Source organism: Mustela lutreola, chromosome 13 (genome assembly GCF_030435805.1).
Source record: "Mustela lutreola isolate mMusLut2 chromosome 13, mMusLut2.pri, whole genome shotgun sequence".
Lineage (NCBI taxonomy): Eukaryota > Metazoa > Chordata > Mammalia > Carnivora > Mustelidae > Mustela > Mustela lutreola.
In genome coordinates, this window is record NC_081302.1 from 10,078,003 (window position 1) to 10,102,724 (window position 24,722).

Below are 24,722 nucleotides of genomic sequence, written 5' to 3' on the forward strand. Positions count from 1 at the left end.
GGAGGAAGGAAAGGGGGGACAAACAGAGAGAAAATCATAGAGGATGAACTCTCTATGCTCATGCCTTAAGCCTGTTTTTCAGATGTTGAGAAGAAAATAAATTGGAAAAGCAAATCCTAAAACATGTACTCATCTCCCTCAATTTGAGGAGACCAGGCCATGGGAACATGCATAGGCCTGGAAAAAGACAACGAGGAACCCCCAAATATAAAGATGACTTGTTCCAGCTCTTGTGCCAGAGAAAATAAAATGCTAGGTCTTACTATTTTATTTTTCCCATTTAGGAAGAAAGCTTGAAAGCGAAAGCAAAATAATCATAATTCCCAAAAACGAATTATCTTCCATAATAAAATTTTAGCACAATGAGACTATGAAGAGGAAAGAAGGAAACAGAAGCCACAAGGGGACAGGTGGCCCTTGGGGAAGGGTGGTAAGGAGAGTCCCTCTTGCCCTCTCCCTCCACACAGAGAACCCAAACAGGCAGAATCAGGCTGTTTGCCCCACCCCTGGAGACAGTGGGGAAAGCCAGTGAATGGGAAGGTGCTAACACCTGGGACTGATTGGCTTTGGCAGCAGGAAAGATTTCTGGGCCCTATCTGAATTGAAGAAATATCTGAAGCTTGATATTCCAAGCATAACCTCCCATAGCCCTAGCAAATATTTCTGTCCCTGCAGACCCCTCTCCTCAAACCAAGACGCCAAAACAGAGAGAAGAAAACCTAGCTGACATTGAAACAGGACTCTCATGAGTGGGGATAAGATTCTGGGATGACTTTCTGATGCCATAATGGAGAGAACAAAAGATCTAGATAAGGATGTTAAAACAAGGTTTCTGACAACTGTGGAGCAGATTTAAAAAAACAATTAGTCTAAATTAAAGTAAGTGGTAAGAAGACCCCCAAGAAGAATATCTGAGAGTAAGAGTCAAATGGTTTGAAGGCTTCAGGAAGAAATAAATAAATAAATAAATAAATGATCCCAGGGTCCCGGGACCAAGCCCCGAATTGGGCTCCCTGCTCGGCAGGAAATCTTCTCCCTGTCCCACACCCCCTGCTTGTGTTCCCTTTCTCACTGTGTCTCTCTCTATCAAATAAATAAATAACATCTTAAAAAAAAAAAAGAAAGAAATGTGCGAAAAACAATCAGAAATTCTCAACCAAAACTAAACTAAATATTGTGTAAGTAAGCAAAGATTCAGATAAAGTTCATGAAACTGTGCCAGATTCTGAGCAATTAGTAAACAGTGAGAAATAGAGCCACTCAACCTGGACCATTTTCCCTCTGGCACCATACAGGTCACACTTTGGAGCCCTGGAGGGGGAAGAACAGTCTGAGAACATTACCGTGCTCAACAGTGAACAGTATTTTCATGGTCAACATATTGACTATCAATATGTTGATTATCAATGTACTGACAAGCGTGCAAGACCAGTTAGGACTGAAAAACAGACTTAAGCATATAGCTTATGCTTATCATTCATTAAGAAACCATCCTCAAGTTCCTTTACTGTGCAATATTTTAATGATATGGCATCACCTTGATTAAATTTTTGAAAAGTATAATCAGCTTAACAAGAAATGTGTAGCAATCATATAGGAAGAAATACTTGTTCAGAATTATGAATAAAAACTTAATAAATGGAAAGAAACATTTCTATGAGATTCGTGAATAAGAATACCAATTTTTCTTGGACTAATGTGATCTCAACAAATAAAACAAGATATTTTGAGGAATTAATATATACAAATAATTAAAAGAATTCTGAAAACAAAAGTTTATGAGGGGCAGGTAGGAATTCTAGAAGTTATTAAAATAAATGTACAATTTGCTAGATAATTTGGAGGTGAGATTGATGGAAAGCAATAGAAATGAAGTGGAGCTGAAATTATATGACTATTTGCCATATGATAAGGGGGGTATTTTAAATTAGGGAAAAAAATTTTTTTTCCACTTACATTGTGCTGAGTCAGCTGATCACCTATTTGAAAGAAAAATAATATTAATTCCTATCTCACTTCTTATACCTAAATAAATTCCATATTTAGACTGATTTAAATAGTGACGTCTGGTTCAGCATATTAGACATAATAAAATGAGGAAACTAAAACTACTTCATGAAAGTATGTGGGTACATACTAGTCTAATATTCCAGTGAAAGGTTTTTTTTTAACTTAGATAAAAGAATAGCAAATTAAACCACACAGAAATTTAAAATTGATGTTTGCAAAAATATCACAAATGGACAGAGGAAAATATATTAAACATATATAACAAATAATAGGTGAGTCTTCTTAATTTTTAAAGAGCTGGTAGAAACCCATAAGGAGGAACAAAAGGTCCACAGGCTAGGAAATTGGCATTACAGAACAACAGATGGCTGGAGAAAAGAGAGGACTTCCTCCAGGCCTTTGTTCCTTGCCCCTTTTCCACCATTTACCTCGTACTCATTTTCATCATGACAGTCACTTGCCATCATTTTCCCCAAACAGTTCTTGCCTCACCCAAAAAGGGATACATTGGTACTTCTAACTTGCACCTTAAAACTTGACCATAGATCTCTTATACACCATATTTTTCCATTTTGCTTTTTCTTAGCGTTGGTCATTTTCATTGTTCTATCACTCTTGATTATAAATTTCTTAGTAGAAGAAACTGTGTCTTCCTCATCTCAATCCCTGACACCTCAAGCCCTAAGAAACTACTAACAATCCCCATGTTTAAATAAGTAAGCTAAGAAGACCTTCAAGGGACACACATTCTGTGTGTCACACTGTGTGACACAATGTAAGTGTCCTTGAGTTACATCTCCATCATCGGAATCTAAATCTCTGGATAAAATCTCAGCAGAACTGACATAGCAGGCTTCAGGCAAGGCACCAGTTAGTCTCAGCCTGAGAGAGAGGTACTTCATGGCTCTCCTTTTCATTATTTATCCGCATAAGCAGCTAGAAACACACGCATGGTAACACAGCATTGCTCTCAAATACAATTCACAGCATCTTCCAGGTGGCTAAACTGTACAGAAATGAGATTATTTTTTCTTCTGAGACTCTGAAAAGAGTAGAAGAGAACCCCAGTGTTCTTGCCCACCTTGCTTCTCTGCCAGCAACAGATCACAATCCCATAACTCCGCGTTCCCAAGCATTTACTGAATGCCTAATAGCTGAGTACTCATGAAAGCTAATGCAGTGGATGAAAACAAATTAATTTGGTTGGTGCCCAAGGCAGTTGAAGGGTACACCTGCATTTTTTGGTTTCTCAGTACTGAGAATAGATGTTGGATTCGATCACAAGCTTGCCTGTCATTTTGGGGGAAAGAAATCCTTGTTTGGGGAAAGAAAACTTCCCTTTACACTGGTGGGTGTTTTGATCTTCCCCTATTGCTGTTGAGTGTTTAGGATGTACACACACTTTCACACTGGTGACATCTTCATTGAAGGCAATACAGCAGTCTGATATTTTTATGTGAATCATCTTTAGAACCTGTGTTCCTTGTCTTTGGATGTAATAAATACTCAACAGAAAAAAAAAAAAACCACAGAAAAAAAAATAATTGCCCTCAATGATAAGTGTTGGCATACTTATGATGTTAAATGACGTGTTGCAAAGTCTTCTGAAGCATTTTTAGGATGAGTTAGAGCTAATATTCTCTTGGGCGCCCTGGCAGGGAAGGTTTTATATTGTCCTTGACAACACTGAGTTCAAGCATCAGTAACAGCATACTTCGGACTTTCGTGAACAAGATACACAGTAGGGTAATGAGATTATAGAAAAACTCAAGGAGATGTTAAGTGTTTCACACATAGACAAAGGATAAGCAGAAAATCATATCTCCTCGTACAAGAATCATTTAACAATTAATCACTCCTTTGCTCAGGCGGGTCCACTATGTGTCAGGCATTTAATGTCCTCTTCTACAATAGTTGGTTTGAGTGTTCCTAGCAAAACAAACTGCCAAGAGAGCTTACTGTGTAGGATTCAGCCTGGAAAGTAGCAGATTCAAGACCTCACTGAACACAGAATGCGGTGCTTGGAAAAGGATTTACTTTGGAGTCATAGCGACTCGGTGTGAATTGTTAGTGTCACACATTAGTAGAGTGACCTTGGCTAATCACCTCTCATCTTTAAGCCTCATTTTCTTTAATTTCAAAAACAAATAATCAGAGTAGTTTATCCGCAGTGTCCATTTTGTCTCTAAGATCCTTTCAGGGTTACAGGGCCCTGTTGGTCTTTGTATCACCCTGGGCCTTATTTCCTGGGATCTGAGAGCCCAGTTTACACCTTCATTTTACTAAAGCCTATAAAAACATTTTTAATGAGTCACTAGATTCCAATTATCACTTTTCCCAGACATCATCATCATCGTAAATCCTCATTAAGAAACATTTATTGACCACTAATGTATACAAGATCCACAAATCAGAGCTGTACATATAACCCTATATTTAATAAGGAAAAACTTGTAAGAATGGAACTAACCAAAGATCTTGGCAGAGAAAGTATGGGATCTTAGCTTGGCTGGATTCTGTTGGAATGCTCTATTATCTATGTACATATGTATTTATTTATTATTTATTTATTTATCAATTTATTTATTTATTTAGGTCTTGGCCCCTTTCATGGTCTTGACTCTGTACCTTGAAAATAAAAGAAAAAAATCATGAAAAATGTGTTTGTCTTCATTAAGTTGCTCAGTACGGCAGTATCATTTAGAAATATTTCTTTCTTGGGACATCTGAGTGGCTCTGTTGGTTAAGTCTCTGACTCTTGATTTCGGCTCAGGTCATGACCGCAGGACCGTGAGATCAAGCTCAGTTGGACTCCACACTGAGTGTGGAGCTTTCTTGAGATTCTCTCTCTCCCTGTCCCGCTTCACCCCCTCCCCCATTAAGAAAGAAAGAAGGGAGGGAGGGAAGAAAGAGAGAGAAAGGAAGGAAGGAAGGAAGGAAGATTTCTTTCTTTCTTAAGGAGTCTCGGGTTTTTAATATAACTGAAATAATTTGATAGATGGGTATATAAAGGTAAAATTAAGGCTATTATTCCTATATGCCTTTAGATAATCAAATGCAATTCTCTATAAAAATAAGTTTCACTTAGCAAAATAAAAATACAGTTACCTGTTGGAAATGTTCAATCTTAGCTTGCTTATAGAGGAAAAAAAAAAAGAAAGTCAAATAAAAAGAGGTCCTGTTTTTTAAAAAAGTTACTCAATAGTGTTTTCCTACCCACAAGGCTAATTTTAATACAGGGTGATCATTTTAGTTTTCCACACTGAAAAGTTAGATATCAGGCTTTTCGGATCTTTAGTTCTCAGCTGTTTCCCGTCTGTTGCATTAAGGCTGTTCTTCCCCTGATCCGATCAGGTAAAAATGAAGAATGTGGACACCGGAGTCCTCTTCCACCGAACACCAGCTTTAAACTGCGTGCCCGCCCGAGCAGGTGTCTCACACCTCCGTTGTCTTCCTCTGCAGGCATTTATGTCCATGTTCCAGATCCTCACCCAGGAAGGATGGGTAGACGTGATGGACCAAACTCTGAATGCTGTGGGCCACATGTGGGCTCCTGTGGTGGCCATCTATTTCATCCTGTACCATCTCTTTGCCACTCTGGTGAGTTTCGCATTTCATTTCACTTCTCTCTTAGAACCGTAGTGGGATGACCATCAACGGGCGTCAGTGGCCTAGTTTCCATTTCAGAACAAGGGCCAGAGAACCCAGGTACATAGTCGGACCAGATGAGGTCCCTTCCAATCTCAATTCCTATGAATTGAGCTCCTGGAAGAACACTAGATTTCGGATCTGAAAAAGGGGTCTCCATCAGATACAAGTGTCCACATGAGGGAAAACAAGACGAGACAAAATGGGAATCCCACATTAGTGCCTGTTTCCCCATCTCTGAGCATTCCCATTCCCACTCTCCGTAATTTAAGAATCAAGCTGGCCTACATTATTAGGCCATTATTATCACTTATCATGTAGAGGCAAGATCTCCAGTGTCATTTCCTTTTCCAAGCTAAGACTAAACTGAAGTCAAGGCGAAGATCTCAGGGTACAGTGACAATTGAACTCTGTGTTTTGGGGCTCTGCCAGAAAGAAACGCATGAGAAAAAATTAAAACTCAGAGCTTCAAATATTGTAAAAAGCATCATGAAAATTAAATACCAAAACCCAGGAAGAATTGACTTCTGTCACACCAGCAGATTTTTTTCTTTTCAATGCATTTCTATTAAGCAGAAAGGAAAAAAAAATGTGAAATGTGGCCTTGATGTATGAAGGGCTGTGATTCTCAGGTCTTTTAATGTGATCCTCAGGTCTTTTCTCCTTATAATAAAAGCATGTGTAGTTAAGAAGCAAACGTAAGCTCTATTACGTTAGAAGTTCCCAGGTAAGAACGCAAAATGTTATCCTTTATCAGAAACACATGAAATTCAAAAAACAAAACAAAAAAACAAACAAACAAAAGAAACCCCTGCTATTATTTATCAAGAAGCAAAATATTTTATAATTTTATTCCTAATATTTGGAACAACCAAGGTAGGTAATGCTCCCGCTTTACAGATGATGAAACTGAGGCTCGGTAGAGTTAAGAAATTTGCCCAGTGCCAGATAGAGTGTAAATGCTGGAGCCAGAACGTTCCCACATCTTCGTGATCTCACAGCCTGTGGTCATTCGGCCATCTCGCTGTTTGCTTAGATCGCGATGTCTCCACTGTCCCTGAAAATGTCTTCATTGAGTCAAGCTCTGCCCAAGAGTCCCTAAAATAAAACAGATTTCAAGTGAGTGCAAAGGTCCCTTCCAATTCTGAATATGAACCATGTAAGTGCTTCAGAAACTAGATGTGTTCAAGGTTGCTTTTGCTATAAACAGAGCCTTTCTTTAAAAACTGAGACCCAGCCGTCAAGCAGTGTGTGGGGACGCATGGTTATGAGGTGTAAGGTTCTAGGTTCAAGCAGTAGAATCACATGGAAGTAGTTTTGGCTTTTTTTTTTTTTTTTTCTTGCATAGGGTGACTTTTCACATATGCACAAAAGGAAAGAACATTCAGCAGGGGAAACGGACCCCCGGCTTCCCCAGTGAAATCTGCCCGTCCTGCATGACACATGGCCCTGAGCACTTTTCATCCTCCTTTCCAGACCTTTAAGTCTCTGACATTAATTCACTCACTCATTTACTCATTCATTCACTCACTTATGAAGTCAACTGTTTTATTAAGCATCTACTTTGTGTTTGAGTTCCTTTAAAACTATAGAATAGCTTGGAGACTATTAGTCATGGGTTCAAGGTAGGAGGGAGATGATTGAAATCATCCGTGAATGGTAATAATCTATCTAATTTTTTTTCTATTGAAACAGTATACTTGTTTGCTATTCCCCTGGCAGATTTTTCACATAGATTTAATCCTTTAGTGAGAGTCTCACACAATATGAAAGCAAGAAGGAAAATGATTCAGTCTAGTAAGCCGTTTACCAAAGTAATATTTTTTCAAGTGAACTTCTACAGAGATCACTAATACAATGAAATAAAATATTAAATCTGGTGCATTGACTTCTTGGGCAGTCTCAATTTTCCTAATGGGGCCAAAACCATGGCACTGACAGTGGAACCCTGAAGTATTTCCAAGGACTCTCAAAGGCTCACCTGTGCTCCTAGGAATCCACAGAGCACATCTGGAAAACCCATACGTAATTCTGCCTTTTCATTCTATGGAGTCAAGTATCTGCCCAAAATATTATTGTAATTTTTCCATTATGATTTTGAAAAAGAGGTTCTAAGTTAAAACTATAAATTGAAATAATGTCTTCTTTTATTCATAACCTTTTCCAAATCTGGAAAGCAGTAAGGGCACTTTGGGAAATGAGGTGGAGTACAGCTACTCCACAGCTGTAGAGTTCAAAGTCCAGGTTCAGGTTCTAGTCTGCTCGTCCAAGATGGGTGGCTTTGGAAGAATTAAACAACTTCCATGACATCTCTGTCATGTTGTCTCCGAAGGTGAGGACAATAATGCCCCACGTGCCTACTTTCTACGATTGCCCTCTCCATGTGAGCTGTAGTTTTGAGGATGTTTTAGCCGTGGAATGTGAGGGTGATCACAACCATCTCCAACCCTGAGTTTAAATAACATGGTGTGTGCATTTAAAGGCATGCCTTAATAAATGCTAAAAATTTATTATATTGGTTCCTATGCTTTTAATTTATAGAAGTAAAGTATTATTGATCAATCTTAAGCGTCATTCGTGCCCCTTCCCGGACTGATTCCTTCATTGTTTTCATCTTTCCTCCTTTTCCCACACCTCTTCTTCCAGACAACAACTAGGATGCCTTTGGTCTGAACCTATCTTCCAGTTTTAAATCATATTTTACTGAAGTTAACATGCTAATAACTATAGGAAGACTTATTTGGTTTAATATTAACACAAGCAACCACTAAATCATACACATAGATGATAAGACGCACGCCAGTTTCAGAGTTGTTAAAATGTGAAAATAAATGAGTGTCTTAAAAAACCAATGAAGTACAGTAGTCTCTCACATGTATGTGTGTCCATTAAAAACAGATAGTGCCTTAAATTTAAGGTTATGATCTACAAACATTTTATACTATTAGTTTGTAAGATTCATATTAATTTTCTAGGTTGAGAAGGCTCTGCCCCAGTGCCCCGAGGGCCGTCCCTAGGGGAGATGTCCTTGCACACTGTTCTCCCTACTATGACCACACACCATGCTGACCTGATTTATACCTGATCATTGTTTTCCTCCTTAAAATCATTAGTAGCGACAATTTTCAGAATAAATGGTATCCAATTCTACATACATTCTCAGTTACTTTCGTCACCAAAGACTGTCTTTGCAATCCTTTCTTCTTAATGCATATAAACTCCATCTGGTCATTATTCTATGTAGTCAGGAATATACGGAATATAACGGACTATGCCATATTTGTTTATCAGCCCCTCCTAGTGGAATGTTTTGCTCTCATGGTGTTGCAACTAATACGTTTGTACGTTGTGTCCACTTGTGTGAGAGTTTCTCTAGGATTGATGCGGGAAGGTAGAGTTCAGGACCCTCTCTCCTGCCCAGAGAGCTCTGTAGCATGGACTGTGAGCCCATATTTCAAATCTGGTCGGCAGGCTTTCTTTATACATCTGGTGAGCCAAGAATGGTTTGCGCATTTTTAAATTAATATATAATTACGCACAGAATATCATCAGTGTTGTCTCTTGGCCCTCTCAGCCTAAAATATTTACTGTCTGGGCCTTCTATTTGCCGACCCCTGTTCTCAGGCAAGCGGCACTAATTCACCCTCTCAAGTGCTGAGAATCCCTGTGCGATGTTCTCACTTCTAGTTGATACCGTTAGACTGAAGGTTTTGACAGTCTCATGAGTTGGATGGTAATATCACTTGGCCTTAAGCTTGCATTTTTGCATTTCAGTAATTGTTAATAAGGGAGCACTTCTTCATGAATTTACTGGCCATCTTCGTGATTCTCGCAATTGCACTGTGTGCTTTACCTGTTTTCCTAAAGGTTAGTTTGTCCTTTTAAAATGCATTCCTTGGAGGGGCACCTGGGTGGCTCAGTGGGTTAAGCCTCTGTCTTCGGCTTAGGTCCTGATCCCAGGGTCCTGGGATCCAGCCCCTTACTGGCTCTCTGCACAGCAGGGAGCCTGCTTCCCCCCACCCTCTGCCTGCCTCTCTGCCTACTTGTGATCTCTCCCTCTCTCTGTCAAATAAATAAATAAAGTCTTTTAAATAAATAAATAAAATGCGTTCCTTGGAGTGGTACATAGCCTCGGGACAGTAATCCCATAGTGCTGGCAATCCCACAGGTGTTGCAAATCTCTCTGAGGCAGCCTTTTATTTCCAAGTGTCCGTGAGGGCTTTTGGCATTACATTTTGACGTGCTCAAGATGATCATTTTTTCACTTATGGTCAATATTTGTTCCGAATTCATGCTTAAGAAACTCTTTCACACCCTGAGGCAGTAAAAAATACTCTCCTCTGTCTTCTAATCGTTTTAAATCTCTGCCTTCCACTGTTAGGTCTTTAAGTAATCCTAACATACTGTTTGTATGTATTGTGAGCCAGATAAAATACACTGTTGCAATAAAGCTCAAATTGGTTTTTCTCAACCAAATTTATGTGAAGTTTTTATGTTGTGAGATAATTAGTCAGGTTCCCTGATTGTGACATCTCACGCCAAAAGTTTAACTACCCAGATTGTTATATTTACAAGTGATTTTTTTTAATGAGAACTAATTAATTCAGTGAAAGAAAATACCTCATACAACTAAATTAAATCTGATAGTTCCGCTTCCAGACTATGCTGCCCAAAAAGACTTGTCACTTCCCCAGTTCATGGGAGATTTTGCCTGCAGCGTGACCAGCAGTTGCTCGGCTTTTCCTGATATCCTCCAACCCACAGGCACCGTGAGGGGCTCCATGAAGTTAGCTCCTTCTGATTCAACCCGGCTTTCCTGAATCTTAGCTCCTGGTCTAAGCACCAACCTACTTCCTGGCCAGATTGGACAAGAGCTTAATCCCTGCCTTTCTGAGCCTATAACTGGTACAGAAGTAGCCAAAAAACACAAATCAACCAACCAACAGATAAAACCTGTCATTCAAGACCTCATGACCCAAGGGATAGAAGGCTGTGGTTGGCTGTGGGTTCCGTGTCGCATAAATGAATTTCTGATTCTCAGTCATCCAGCCCTGCCTGATCTGAAACAGTTAAAATATTGACAGTAAACGGAGACGGTTTGTGGGTTGACAGATCAGTATGTGGAGAGAGACCACAGGCCCCTGAAACATACCCACCACATTCCCTTAAAAACTGAACACCTTGAAGTTAAAATCTCCATTCCATAAGCTTGTTTTTGGGCTTGAACTTCATTAAAATGAGCATTTTTCTTAAATTGTATGCTTCCTTTTGCAAAATACTACAAAGTATTTTAAGCCAATCGCGTGGTGGGGGTGGGGAGATGTCCACATAAATACACAAGCTCTGCTTTGTTTTTTATCCACACTGGCCCAGTGGTGTCGCACAACCCAGGGAGTTTCTGATTGAGTCTTTTCAAGGACAGGCATATGCCAAGCAGCAAAACAAGGAAGAAAAAAAAAAAAAAAAACATTTGGCTGCAGTTTGGTTCTGAAATAAAAAACAGCAGGCTATTCCATTGCCCCCTGGGGACACCAATTTGTCAGCCCACAATGAAAATCAAGCTTAAGTGTATAGCAAATGCATATTCATAACCATTATCTATTGTCTCTTTAAAATATCTCTCCCATCGCCAGGTATGTATTGTGTATTCTGTCCTGACTGATTGCAGTTTGCTGAGTGCTTGTGAAATTCATCTTTTCCCCCACTTTTGCCAATGATTAGGGGATAAGGGCTGTGGAAGACTTACTTATCCAGTTGAAAGACTCTATTTTTTTTTCCCCTCAGTGTTTTTCCATTTATTATTGTTTCAAAGGAAAGCCCTGTGATGTGAATACTGAAAGAGAGAAAATGTAATTAAGCGTTCATTGTGGATAGTCTTTTTGTTACCTTTGAAGTGCTTAAATTAACACAGCAATCTCTTGATTTTGCTTCTGTGGCGACAGCTTTCTGCGAATAGTCATATTTTGCTGACAAAAATGGGCTTCCAAAGTGTAAATTAAATAACTTGATTTTCTAGAATTCATTTAAAAGTGCATCTGTGTTGAACACATCCCATTTTACATTGCTCTGATTACATTTGACTTTTTGTTGACCTGTGTAAAAAACGAGATTGTTTCCAACCACAGCTCGCAAGACAACTTAGAATAGTGTGATTCTAAGTGGTAAGAAGGAAAAAGAAAAACTCAGGATTACAGGGTGTTGCCCAGAGGCCTGCTGTGCTTCTACGGTATGCTTGAAAATAATTTTTAAAAAAGAATTCTTAATGAAGTTCACTGTAGAGAGGGGAATAAGATTAAAGGTGACATTTCAACTAATGGGCTGTCGTTAAGCTGTATCGTGAGGGAAAGAAAGTAGTAAAAGTAAACTTTAAAGAAAAAGTGGGCAGGGGAGGTGTATGCAAAACAAGGACATGACTGTACGCAGAGTTCAAGAGAATGAAAAAATCTAGGTGGAGATTCTCAGTCAAGAAAACCCCTTCTCAAATGGTAAGACCACCATCGTCCCCAATAAACTGTGACTTTCAACAGTCTGAGTCATGCTGACCCAAACGTTGAGTGTTAGGTAGAGAGGATGAACGGTCACATCCCAGCAAAACTGGAGGGAATAATGAAATGGGGAACACACCTGCTTCTGCATTCTGCAGTCTACCCAACCGTGCTGAGATGGGTTCTGGGTAAAAGGAAGGAAGACAGATAATTGCCTGTGGTTGAATGAATAAAACTTAAAACATTCCAAATATCTCACAAACTCTTAGCTCAGGAGAATCTGACTTTTTCAGTAGAGTGTGTGGAGTGAGACGAGTATTAAGAGAAGAAAAGACGGTTTTTGAGATTTTGTGGTGGCTGAACACCTATTAAGACAGTGGGCCAGGAACCATATCGAACCTGGAAACAGATCTCCCCAAATCCTCTAAGTTGGAGGGTCTGAATCCACCAATATGTTGGAATGTCATTCCTAAACATTCTAGGAACAAGATTTGCCAGATTTCCAGAGATTTGACATGTGGCATTTTCCCCACTAAGTGCATTATCAAGACTAAAAATATCTTGAGAATGGACTTTATAATCTTAGCAAACTCGAGGAATTAGGTACCTCTGATATTTTAATAGTTACTCTACACTTCTTCACTGAAATTCACCAATTTCATTTCAAAATTCATTTCAAAATTTTCATTTCAAAACTGCATTTGAAAGGATGTATCAGAATGTATCAATATTGGTCATAATATGAGGAAGTGGATAGAGTACATCAGTTGTCTATTACATAGTAGAACACTTGGGCTGCATATTAATACAATGGAATGTTATAGACCTGTTAAAAGTAGATACCAGCCAAAGTGTAAATATATATATAACATATATATACATGAATTTTTTTAAGCATTGCACGAATTAAACACCACTGTGTTGAAAGTGTAAGTGTGTCTTAACAAAGCTCAAGAGGAAATGAAGGGCTGGACCGTTAGCCTCTTTCTCCCCTGAAAGTGCATCATTGTGATGTAGTATTCTGTGCCACATTATAAATTCACATATTATGTAAATCTATATATTTAAAAAAAAGCAGAGCATAATTTAGAATTGGCCAAGTGTAAGGGTAAAAGCGTTCCATGGAAATAATGAAGCTTTTGTGATGCTATGCAGTGGGTCTCTGTAAAAAATATTTATTAGGGGCACCTGGGCAGCCAGTGAGTTAAAGCCTCTGCCTTCGGCTCAGGTCATGATCCCAGGGTCCTGGGATTGAGCCCTGCATTGGGCTCTCTGCTCATCAGGGAGCCTGCTTCCTCCTCTCTCTCTGGCTGCCTCTCTGCCTACTTGTGATCTCAGTCTGTCAAATAAATAAAATCTTAAAAAAATTATAAAAAATATTTATTATATCAATAACGTCTTAATATAAACCCGTGAACCACACGTAATGACAATAGAAAACCTTTAGGGACAGCAGCCGTGTCGCCCGTAGGTAAACCCTAAAGGTAAGGCTCAGACGTCAGTGTCTGGGTTAAGAATCTTCGTTCACGACCTTTACCTCGGCTTTCTATAAAAGCAGAACAGATAAATGGGGAAAACAAAACAAAACGTTGAGAGAATCCGGGAACGGTCCTTGCTTCCAGAATGAGGACTTGTCCCCCACCCCTGTGACTTCTGGGGGGCAGGAGTGGCCAACATCCAGACCAGCTTGCATCGTTGCCCAGCCGTGCACGGCCCCGGTCTGTGGGCGAACAATGTGTCTTTGGCAACAAGTACATTAAATCTGAGGGCGGTGGAGCTGTCAGCATCCCTTCACTTCTGTTCCTTAATCGCAGCGGTGAGGGCCGCCCTATCGGAGTGTGAGACAGAACTGCAAAGTAATTCTCACCTCCTTGCAACTGCAGCAGCGAATACTGCCTCTCCTGCGCCTTCTATTTCCCATCCAAACAGGCCATCAAAGCCAGACTTCCGTCGCCCCCGTATCCCAGTGCTCGGCGACAGGGACCCAGCTCAGAGTCCACGTCCAGCTGGAGCTCCGGGAGGAAGCCCAGGCTGCCCACAGATTTTTAAAGATGATTTCTGTGGGTGCCATCGCGCCGTCAGGTTCATGAAGCCCTGCTGTCGAAACATGCACGGATATTTGCTGAAGGAACTCAAGTTTAATGATTTTTGAAAACAAACTTGAAATTCTCTCCTATTATTCGTGAATGTGTTGCCCAGACCCCTTCCCAGCTGCTTCATTCTGTGGACATGGGCTGCCAAACCACGCAGCGCCCTCATCATCTCTCCCAGCAAAGCCCAAACTTCCTTTTTGAGTCTCACCTTCTCTCTACCCTGAAAACTCAGCTCCCGTCTGTACAAGAAGGAGAAACCACGGCCATCTCTCTGTCCTGCTCTGAGGGGAGCTTTTCTCTCTCCTCCGGGAAGAATGTATAAAATGACAGGGTTTTTTTTTTTCAAGTAACAAAATCTTACGTATTTAATAGCCCTTTGTCAACCTGTACTTTATACTGTCTAGTCACCGTGCCAATGAGCCAATTTAAAATAACTACATTATGCAAAAAAAAAAAAAAATGCATTTGAAAGGAAAAGAGGTAACAGAGGGGAAGCTAATGTCATCACTTAGTGATCATTACAACCTCCCTCTCACACCTCCCATGGGTGGCATCTGGGCAAACTGCCACCCCCCTGTCCTCCCTCTGTGGCCTCTGGCAGCCGTGCTCTGTGGTACTTAACCACTCACCAGGCCCCTAATAAGCCACATGCTCCCAAGACCTTGTCTTCACACATGCCACCTGGAAATCCTTCCTCATAATTCTCTTCCTGACGAAGTCATCTTTCTCCTTGGTGTCTTGACATCTTGGTGGCACAAGGTTGGATTCATCAGTGCCTTGCGATCTTCAGCAAGTAGCGTTCAGAAGACACGCTCCGGCCCGTTGGCCCCAGTCGGCTCTCAGAAGTCTAAATGCTCAGATGGCACAGAGCTGACCCTCTGATACTCTGCTTGGGTTTAGCGTTCAGTTGTCAATCTACGTACCTCTGAGAGCCTCCCTCTCAAACCCCTGCTCCAATTTGCTTTCACGTTCCTCTTGTCTAAGAGGAAACAACATTCTCCAGGATGGAGCTTGAGGGAGGCAGGTTGGGGGGGGTGGGGGTTGCTATCTCCATGGTGGGGCAGAAGCCACCCTCGGGGCCAGCAGCAGTGTTGGTGCCAACCCGGCTGTGTTCCACACCCACGACGCGGCCTCACTTCTCATCAGAACTTGAGGGGAGGTCGCCTCGCTGGAGGCCCCGCATGGATGAGGGGTGGCCTGCCCAGACTTGGAGGACTGGGAAGTTCTGAGACGAGAAGGAGGCGTGAGAGAACCCCAAGAACAAGTTTCTCTCCGTTCCCACCTAGAACGGCAGAACTTCCCGACTTCCTGAGAGTTGAAAGCCAGCGTGTAGGAAAAACACTAGTGCGAGAACAATGGCCCAGGCTGGAGACCAGATGGAGAGTAGAGGGACTTGAATGGGAACCCCCAAAAGAGGTGTCCACGTCTTAACTCCCACACCTAGGAATGTGACCTTCCTGGGAATAAGGGTCTTTGCAGATGTCATTAAACTAAGGTTCTTGAAATGAGACACCCTGGATTATGCAGGGGAGCCCTACCTCCAATGACAAGTGTCCTCATAAGAAATGGATGAGGACAAGTCAGAGGAAGAAAGAGAAGACCATGTGAACACAGAGGCAGAGGCTGGAGTGATGCCACCCCGTGCTAACGACCACCTGGGGTCCTTGGAAGCAGGAAGGGGGCAAGGTTCATCCTCCCCTGGAGCCTCTCGAAGGAGCGTGGTCCAGCTGACAATGTGATTTTGGATAACTGGCCTCCAGAACCATCAAGAAGTACATTTCTGTTGTTTCCAGCCACCACTCTCGTGCCGTATGTCACAGCAGCCCTAGGAAACTAACACAGAGGGTGTCACTGAGAATCAGACCTTATCAGGAGCTACAGAAGCTGAGATAGTGATCAACTCAAACAAGCACCCATCGCTGCCCCTGATGGAGAACAGAGGACAGGCCCCATGGCCACAGGGCACGCACCAGACGCTGATGAGAAGCATGCCCTTGACCTTACGCCAGTGAAAGGAGCATTTATTCAAATGTAACTGAGTTTGAAAGGACTGAATTGAAAGGACTGAATTAATAGAGGAAGATTCAGTTTTCAGCCAGCAAACAAATGGAGAGTTTATGGACTAAATTAAATTCATTTGTAGAAATATCAAAAAAATTAGTTTCTCCTATCCAAATTTATGTCTGTATATTTTCATGCAGGCTGTGCCACACGCCACAGGGTTGTTGGGAGAAGATTAAATGGAAAAAAGGGTAGATGCAATTCCCTGAGCTATTGTTATTATCCGTGATAGGTCACAGACAAGGGCCCCAAACTCAGGTCTCCCACCACGGTGCTCCTTCTGCCAGGCCACCAACCGACGACGGCTCAATTTGACTGTGAACTCATAGCGGTGGGTCCAATACCGTGTCCGTGCTCCTGACCAGGCAGCGTCTGACACATGGTTGGGGCTCAGTCAACTCCCTGCCGAATTTAATTGAAGAACATAACCTCACTGTCCTTAAGTAGCCTGCCATCTGTCTGGTGTTGGGAAAATAATTAAAAATAAAATATCCTGCCAACCCAGAAAACCTCTCCACCAAGGTAGATGAGAAAGAAAACAGTTTTCTTATTGACAGCCCCAGTCCAGACTGCGGTGGGCATCCCAGGCAACCTGCTGCAAAGACCACACCGACAAAGCCACCTCACGTTGTGCCGGTATCCCCACGTCGCGTCTGTGTCCGCAGGGTGAACATAACCAGGCCTCGCCTAGGACCTGACAGCAACATTTGTTAGCGTTCCCCCCAAATTCACCTGGTGATTGGGGTGGCCATCTGTGGTAGCTAATTATCTTCCTCCCGAAGAAAAAGAAAACGGATATCTTCCAGATGAGTAGGTGGTTTTGCGACATGGTGCCGGGTTGCTAAATGACACTCACCTCTCCTCTCCCCCAACTCCCGCCTGAAAAGGGGAGACAGATAGGGTGCTGTCTGCCTGATGTTTACGTGTCAGAGAGATTGCCCCCCATCCAAGAAAATTGTTCCTGGGCTGTAAAATAAGTTGAGACTTATTTTGCTTTGAAAAAGGTATATCTACATCTCAAAGGGACAGAGGAAGACTTTCCAGAAGATGACAAGTTTTCTAAAGGAAATGCTCTAAGAAAAGGGACTGTCCCTCTTATCATCAGGGAAATTTTTTTCTTTTTAGATTTGGTCTACCCTTTACTGGGCAAATTGGAAAACTGGTTAAATTAGGAGAGAGCAGGGCCTGGACAAGTACCCGATGAGTGATGGAAATGGTGTCCTCCTCCACTGACACTGTTGTTGATGAGAATATCAAGGTCATGCAAGGGGACTAAACTTAAAGGGGACTCTGTATGGTCCCACTGAGATTAATGTCTGGTTAGAGGAAGGCGGAATGTATCGGTGCCTAGATGTCCGTGGTGTGGCAGGCATCGTGACATCAGTAAGTTTCTCATCTAGACCATTCCGTATCTTCTTTAAGTTCTGGTAGGATCCCAAACGACATGGCTTTTAAACAGAAGGGTGTTGGCACTTGTCCCAAGGCAAGCATATATTGTCAAAATTTAATAATATCTGGAGGCTCTTTTCCCTCTTGTTATATACTCACTGAACTTGGACAAGAGCTAGCCATTAACTTTTGCATAATAAATCTCTCTGGTACTCAAAAGTTATGACTAAATTGTCTTAACTTTCATACCTTCATACTTAACCATCTAATATTAACAAATGGGAGTAATTTCTTAAGAGGGAAATTGAAAGGAAGAACATAAATTAGGAATGAAAAAGATTTATCAAACAAATATGGAACTTTAGAGAATTCAAACTTGAAAAGGACTACAATTAAATATATATTTTTTAATTTTACTTTTTTGTTGCTTTCTTTCTTTTACCTGATTTATCCATTCAAAAAAAAAAAGGCAATGCCTTTTTTACTTAATTTGTGAGATGTGGTGAAATACAAATAAAAGGGGGAAGTCTGTTTTTCATAGAGGCAGGCACCCTTAACATTCTACAGTACCTCCTTCTAACATTCACTCCATTGTTCTTTTTTGTACCTCCGTGCATTTCTACCCTGTACACTCCTATTTAATATTGTAATGTGAGGATTTTTCCAAGGTTATTAAAATTCATGAGTGCATTCGTTATCTTGCTGTATAACAAATTATGGACAATAAGAGCTTACAAGGATAAACATTTATTTCTCACATATTTTCGACAGGTCAGGAATCTGGGACAGGCTGAGCTGGATGTTTCTAGCTCAAAATGTCTCATCCGTTTGCAGTCAAGATGTTGGTGGGACTGCAGTCACATGGAGGCTTGACAAGGGCAGGAGGGCCGGTTCCCAAGATGAATCACTCACAGGGCAGGAGGCTTTGTCTCATCACCACATGGACCTCACCGTAGGGCCATTTGAGTGTCCCCATGTCATGGCACCAGGCTTCCACCAGAGTGGGTGATCCAAGAGAGAGCAAGCTGAAAAGCACAGTGTCTTTATCACCTAGCCTCATAAGTCACCCACGGTCATTTCCATAACCTATTGCATAGATCAGCCATATTCAGCTTGGGAGCAGGCTCTGTGAGAGTGTGAACACCAGGGGGCCCTCTCAGAGACTAGCTACCACAATGGGGATTTTTAATGGCTGTGTGAATTTTATAATAGAGACCTGCATAACTGCATTACCTACTTATGTAAGGTTAGATACTGTTTCTAGTATTTCATTATTACAAATAGCTACCAAGCACCTTTGTATATAAAGCTTTTCAATACGCCGAATTATTTTCTTTGGAAAATAGTCTCAGAAGTGTGACTGTGGAGTTATAAAAACTTTTTTCTTAATTTCCATTTTAAGTCGGTGTCATAAAGCAAATTAATTTCTTATATTGTTTATATCAGTTAACATATGCATTTCCTTTAACAAATTTATGATAAATACCTTAAAATCCCTATGCAATGCTTCAGAACTGCATGTTCATTTTTCATTTAATGCATTCTATGTAGCATATATTTTAGGTAGATAGTCTATATCATATATATATATATATATATATATATATATATATAATGTTTTGATACTTACAGCATGTGGGTTTTTCATTGTTATTTAATCCTTTTATAGATCCTCCTGAGTTTGTTTGTTGCTGTTATTTTGGACAACTTAGAACTTGATGAAGATCTAAAGAAGCTTAAACAAGTAAGTAATGTGTGGGGAATTCTTCAAATCTGCATTTAAAAATATACGGGTGAAATGTGCTTACAGATACTGTTAAAAGAGAGATTCAAAGTTAAAAAAAAAAGATTTTAATAAGTTAAGGCAGTCTAAGTTGGCAAAATTTTCTTTTGTTTAATATTTATCCATTATCAACAGAGAAAGTTTTTTTATTGCTCTATAATTATCCGAGGAATATTTTTATATTACTATTTTGAGTAAAAGTAAGATGGACATACTACAGGAAATTGGATTGGCCACACACTTCTCCTTCAGCCATTACATGAAGGTTGTTTGAAAATGAAATGCCTCAAGGCCAGATTGCCATTTTGCATAATTTTGTGTGATACTCTTGATCATCATCATAAAAATATTAAGCATCAACTTGCCTGACCCCTAGACACTAAAAGAGAATTTAGTCTTGGTGCCCATAGTCATTATAAGAAATGGAATAGAATAAACGATTAGCTCTGTGCCTAGTTATGTGTGAAAACAGATTGGATATTATAGCATTGATAATCATACTCCCAAAAAATGGAAATGAAAATGCGTGAAGGTTATATGACTGATGGCAGAAAGATGACAGGTGTGATGGACCATTCTCACAGTTTCTGTTGCATGGAAGAACTTTGGCTTAAATATTTGGCTGTGTCAAAGAGTAGAGACCCTTTGAGAAGTAGAGTTGGTGTGAGAAGAGGACACTGGATAAGGTATTCTTTTTTTATTAAAATATAGTTGACAGTCAATGTTATATTGGTTTCAGGTGTTCAACGTAGTGGCTCAGTAATTCTATATATTATGCAATGCTCAACATAAATGCAGCTACCATCTGTCACCATACAAAGTTATTACAATATTATTGACTATATTGCCTATGCTCTACTCTTCATCCTCATGGCTTATTTATTTTATAGCTGGAAGTTTGCACCTCTTAATCTCCTTCACCTATTTTGCTCTCCCCCACCTCTTCCCTGGCAACAACCGGTTGGTTCTCTGTACTTATTAGTCTGTTTCTGGTTTTTTGTTTGTTTTTGGTTTTTGGTTTTTTCTGTTTATCTGTTTATTTGTTTTGTTTTTTAGCTTCCACATACAAGTGAAATTATACAGTGTTTGTCATTCCCTGTCTGACTTATTTCATTTATCATAATACCCTCTAACTCCATCCATATTGTCACAAATGGCAAGATATCATTCTTTTTCTGCCTGAGTAATATCCCATTATACATATATATATAGATATATATAGATATATATATATATATATCTCTACACACACACACACACGTATTTGTATATATATGTGTATATATATACCAATTCTTCTTTATCCATTCATCTATCAATGGACACTTGGGTTGCTTCCATATTTTAACTATTGTAAGTGCTACAGTAAACATAGGGTCACATATATCCTTTTGAAGTCGGGTTTTTGTTTTCTTTGGGTAAATACCCAGTAGTGGAATTACTGGATCCTATGTTAATTCTATTTTTTCATTTTTGAGGAGCCTCCATATTGTTTTCCACAGTGGGTGAACTTGTTTTCATTCCCACCAACAGTGCACAAGGCTTCCTTTTTCTTTACATCCTCGCCAAGCTTGTTGTTTGTTGTGTTTTTGATTTCAGCCATTCTGACTGGTGCTCGGTGATGTCTCATTGTGGTTTTGATTTGCATGGTCTTGATAATGAGTGATGTTGAGCATCTTTTCCTGTGTCTTTTGGCCATCTGGATGTCTTCTTTGGAAAAATGTCTATTCAGCTTCTCTGCCCATTTTTTAACCAGATTGTTTGGGGTCTGGGGGGTGTTGAGTTGTAGAAGTTCTGTATATATTTTGTATTTAACCCCTTATTCCACAGATCATTTGCAAATATCCTCTACCATTCAGTAGGCTGCCTTTTCATTTTGTTGATGATTTCTTTTGCCATGGAGAAGCTTTTAGTTTGATGTAGTTCCAGTAGCCTATCTTCGCTTTTGTTTCCTTGCCTGAGAAGGGGGGTAAAATATTCTTGAATCGCCCTCCCCAGCACTGCAGAAATAATAAATGGGATGTTAACAAAGAACCAAGGCTACAAAACAAGTCTTACCTGGAATTCAAGGGAGGCCCTATACATTCAGAACTTTCAAATTGCATCTGAGTTGTCTTTTTAATGAAGGCAAACACAAAACGTATTTAAATGGTTTTATTGTCATTTGCATATCTTAAAGTCACTTTAGGCATTTTATCTTTGTATTTTTTATCTCCAAAGTCTGTGCTTTTAACCAAGGGCGTCGATAGAAGAAAAAATATATATTTGATAAAAAGGATGCCCACTGTGAGCATATCAAGGAAGGATTTAAGTGCTTTCCTGTCCTTCAACTACACAAGCAAAATGGCCCTCTGGGCATAGTGGAAATGATTTCTTCCAGACCTTTTCAGTTTGCAGCAACAGTGACAGGTTATTCAAATGAGAGTTGGGAACTTCCTTTATGCCATAGATGCAAATGCTTTATGCAGCTTCTAGTTATGGAAATACAGAATTAGTGAGTTCAGAATTGAAACTAACCTCATCAACCCACATAACTAATAAAAATCTGCTGTTGTATAACTACATTAGTTCTTGCTTTACAAATCTGGTATTTAGATGTGGGTTTTCCTGTATGCCATGTTCACTCTGCATTGACTTTTAATGTCCTCTAGTAGAGGCATATGTATTGTATGGATAAAATGAAAAATAGTCTATTTTTTTTAAAAATGGGTGATACAGCCAGGTTCAATATAGTCTTAAATAACCACTGGCCAACTAAAATTCCATATAATTCCAGCCCACGTTTGTAGAATAGTTTTTCCACCAGAAAGAAGTAAACTAAATCAGTATGGCAGTTTCTTTTCAAGTTTATGAATTTGAATATACTAATATTTGATGTGATATTATATATAATGTGTATATATATACACACATTTAATATATATAATATATATAATGTGTATATATATATACATATATGTGTGTGTGTGTGTGTGTATATATATATATATATATATATATATATATATATACTTTTTATGGGACCCCCAAGAGAAAAAATAACAATAATTAAAAATCAGGACTTTAATTGACATCCACTTTCGTCTTGGACTCGACAGTTTTAATAAACTGTATGGTGCTTTGTTTTGAGCATCTATCATTAGTTACAAAATGGCTTTTATTTAATCACCTGTGGTATATTAGTGACGTTTTGTATTTCTGGAAATCCTGTATACCAGAGCTCATTATCCAATTATGCCAGCCTGCAATTTGAAGTATCTTCTTTGAATATTTAGAGATCTTTGAACACTGAATAAATAAAACAGCAAACTCATTTTCATGAGTAGTTTTCACATTGGACTAACACTACCTATCTATTAAATTCACCTATTAATTCATACTTGAAACTCATCAAATATTATCAGATTAAATTAAGATGTCCTATTTCATTTTCTTCCATTTTGTATAAGCATATTTCATTTCATGAGTTTTTATGAGTTGTATAATTTTTTATATCCCCCCCTTATTTCCAATGATCTTGGCCTTTGAAGTGGGGTTCATCTACATACATAGTTACAAGAATATACCCCACCCCACCCCCACACACACATGCACTTTCATACACACATGCATATAATCATGTGAATACCTGAAACATTAGCCTGTCTCTCACAGCATCTTTCAGACCGCCAATAAAATTGTTACCTAGATTATTCATTTATTTAGTTTTCTGTGTGCAACCTCAGTCCTTATGGGTTTAAATGCAAACACTCTATTTTTATTTTTCCGAGATAGAGAACAGAATGAGAAAGATGTAAAAAGCATTTGATTTTCTTAACATTTTAAGTTCCAGACAACACTGCAGACTTCATAGTCTGTCTTTGTTCAGTACAAACTTATTTTTCATCCTTTATCCTTTCGCCAACTAATCTGTAGTTTCTTACGGCTCCAGTAATATTTGTCGGACTCATTCAAGTGCCAGGTGCTATATATTATCACTAATCTGAATTTCACAGCAGCCGTATAATGTAGGCATTATCAATATATACATCTTACAGATGGAGAAACTAAGGCACAGAGAAGTTAAGTAACTTACTTAAGGCTACACAGCTAATACATGGCTGAGTTAGGATTTGCATCCAGGCAATTAGGACCTAAAGTCCAGGCTCTATTACTGAGTCACAGAAAAGCTATATATATACCAAACATGAGTCATACCTTTTGTGGAGGCTCTCTCATAGGACTGCTAATTACTCATATATAAGTGACATAATGTGATTATATTTTAGATGACAGAAACATTATGATATTCATGAAATAACCATTGCTATGAGAGGCAGTTTTCTGAGGAATGGAGGTGAATTAAGCAAACCAATCATTAGAAGTATCCAAAATAGTTCTCGTTTTCCCTGGAAAAGCAGATGATTTAATCAGAGCCACTGGAGTTAGGACTTTTGCAGCAGGTAAGAGCTCAAATGCTTACCATTCACTCCAAATATGGCAGATGCTGCCCAAGAACCCTCTTCTCTCAGTGACCTTCTGGAACAATGAGTCTCTTCAGACAATGACACAAGCTGCTTGCAATATATCACATTTCAGTGAGGCCTCTAGAGACTTTTAACATATTTTATTATGATTGTGGTAAAAAAAAAAACAATTGTGTTAACATGTAAATGTTGGTTCATAGACATTTTTCAAGAGTAATAGTAACCAGTGCAAGTCACCTCTAAAATGAAGAGGTTAAGTATAAACACTAAACAAAGCTGTTAGAAGGAGAAAGTCTGTTCTCATGCTCAGCAGAGGAGGAGATACGACCCTGAAGATCGATGGGAGAGGAGGGAGCTAAAAGTTAGGGAAGACAATAGAACGCAAGAGAAGCAGGAGGACGTGAAGTAGGGAATTAGGAAAACATTCAAGATATGAAATTAACGGAAAGAGCACAGATTATGAGTCTAACCCTGTGACGAAGGGGGAGCAGTGGGACCAAATCCAGAGTCAGGAAAGTGACCAATCAGGTTGCCAGATGGCAAAGGACACCAGAGCCCTTCAGGGAGAAGCTCCCTGAGGCCAGGTACATTCTGCATGACCCATTGTTGGTGGAATCCTGGAATCACATTCTTCTTAAGTACACCCATGCTACATAGCTTTTTCCTGTTGTTTTCTGGTCACCTCCTTGCCCTTTGCGACAGCTATTACCTACCACCTAGGGACTGCTGACCTGCAGAACTTTTCAGGGGAAAGTGTGGAGCTGGCCGCCATTTTTTTTTTTTTTTT

The 24,722-nt window shown here is 39.8% G+C and overlaps 1 protein-coding gene across 1 annotated transcript in view; it reads left to right on the plus strand.

The window, feature by feature from the left end:
* The window catches only part of NALCN (sodium leak channel, non-selective), a 309,369-nt gene that overhangs the window by 183,380 nt on the left and 101,267 nt on the right, over positions 1–24,722 (plus strand). Inside the window, exons 14-15 of the mRNA XM_059144294.1 lie at positions 5,473–5,610; positions 19,356–19,430. Coding sequence (XP_059000277.1) covers positions 5,473–5,610; positions 19,356–19,430 — 213 coding nt within the window. The remainder of the gene's footprint in view (positions 1–5,472; positions 5,611–19,355; positions 19,431–24,722) is intronic.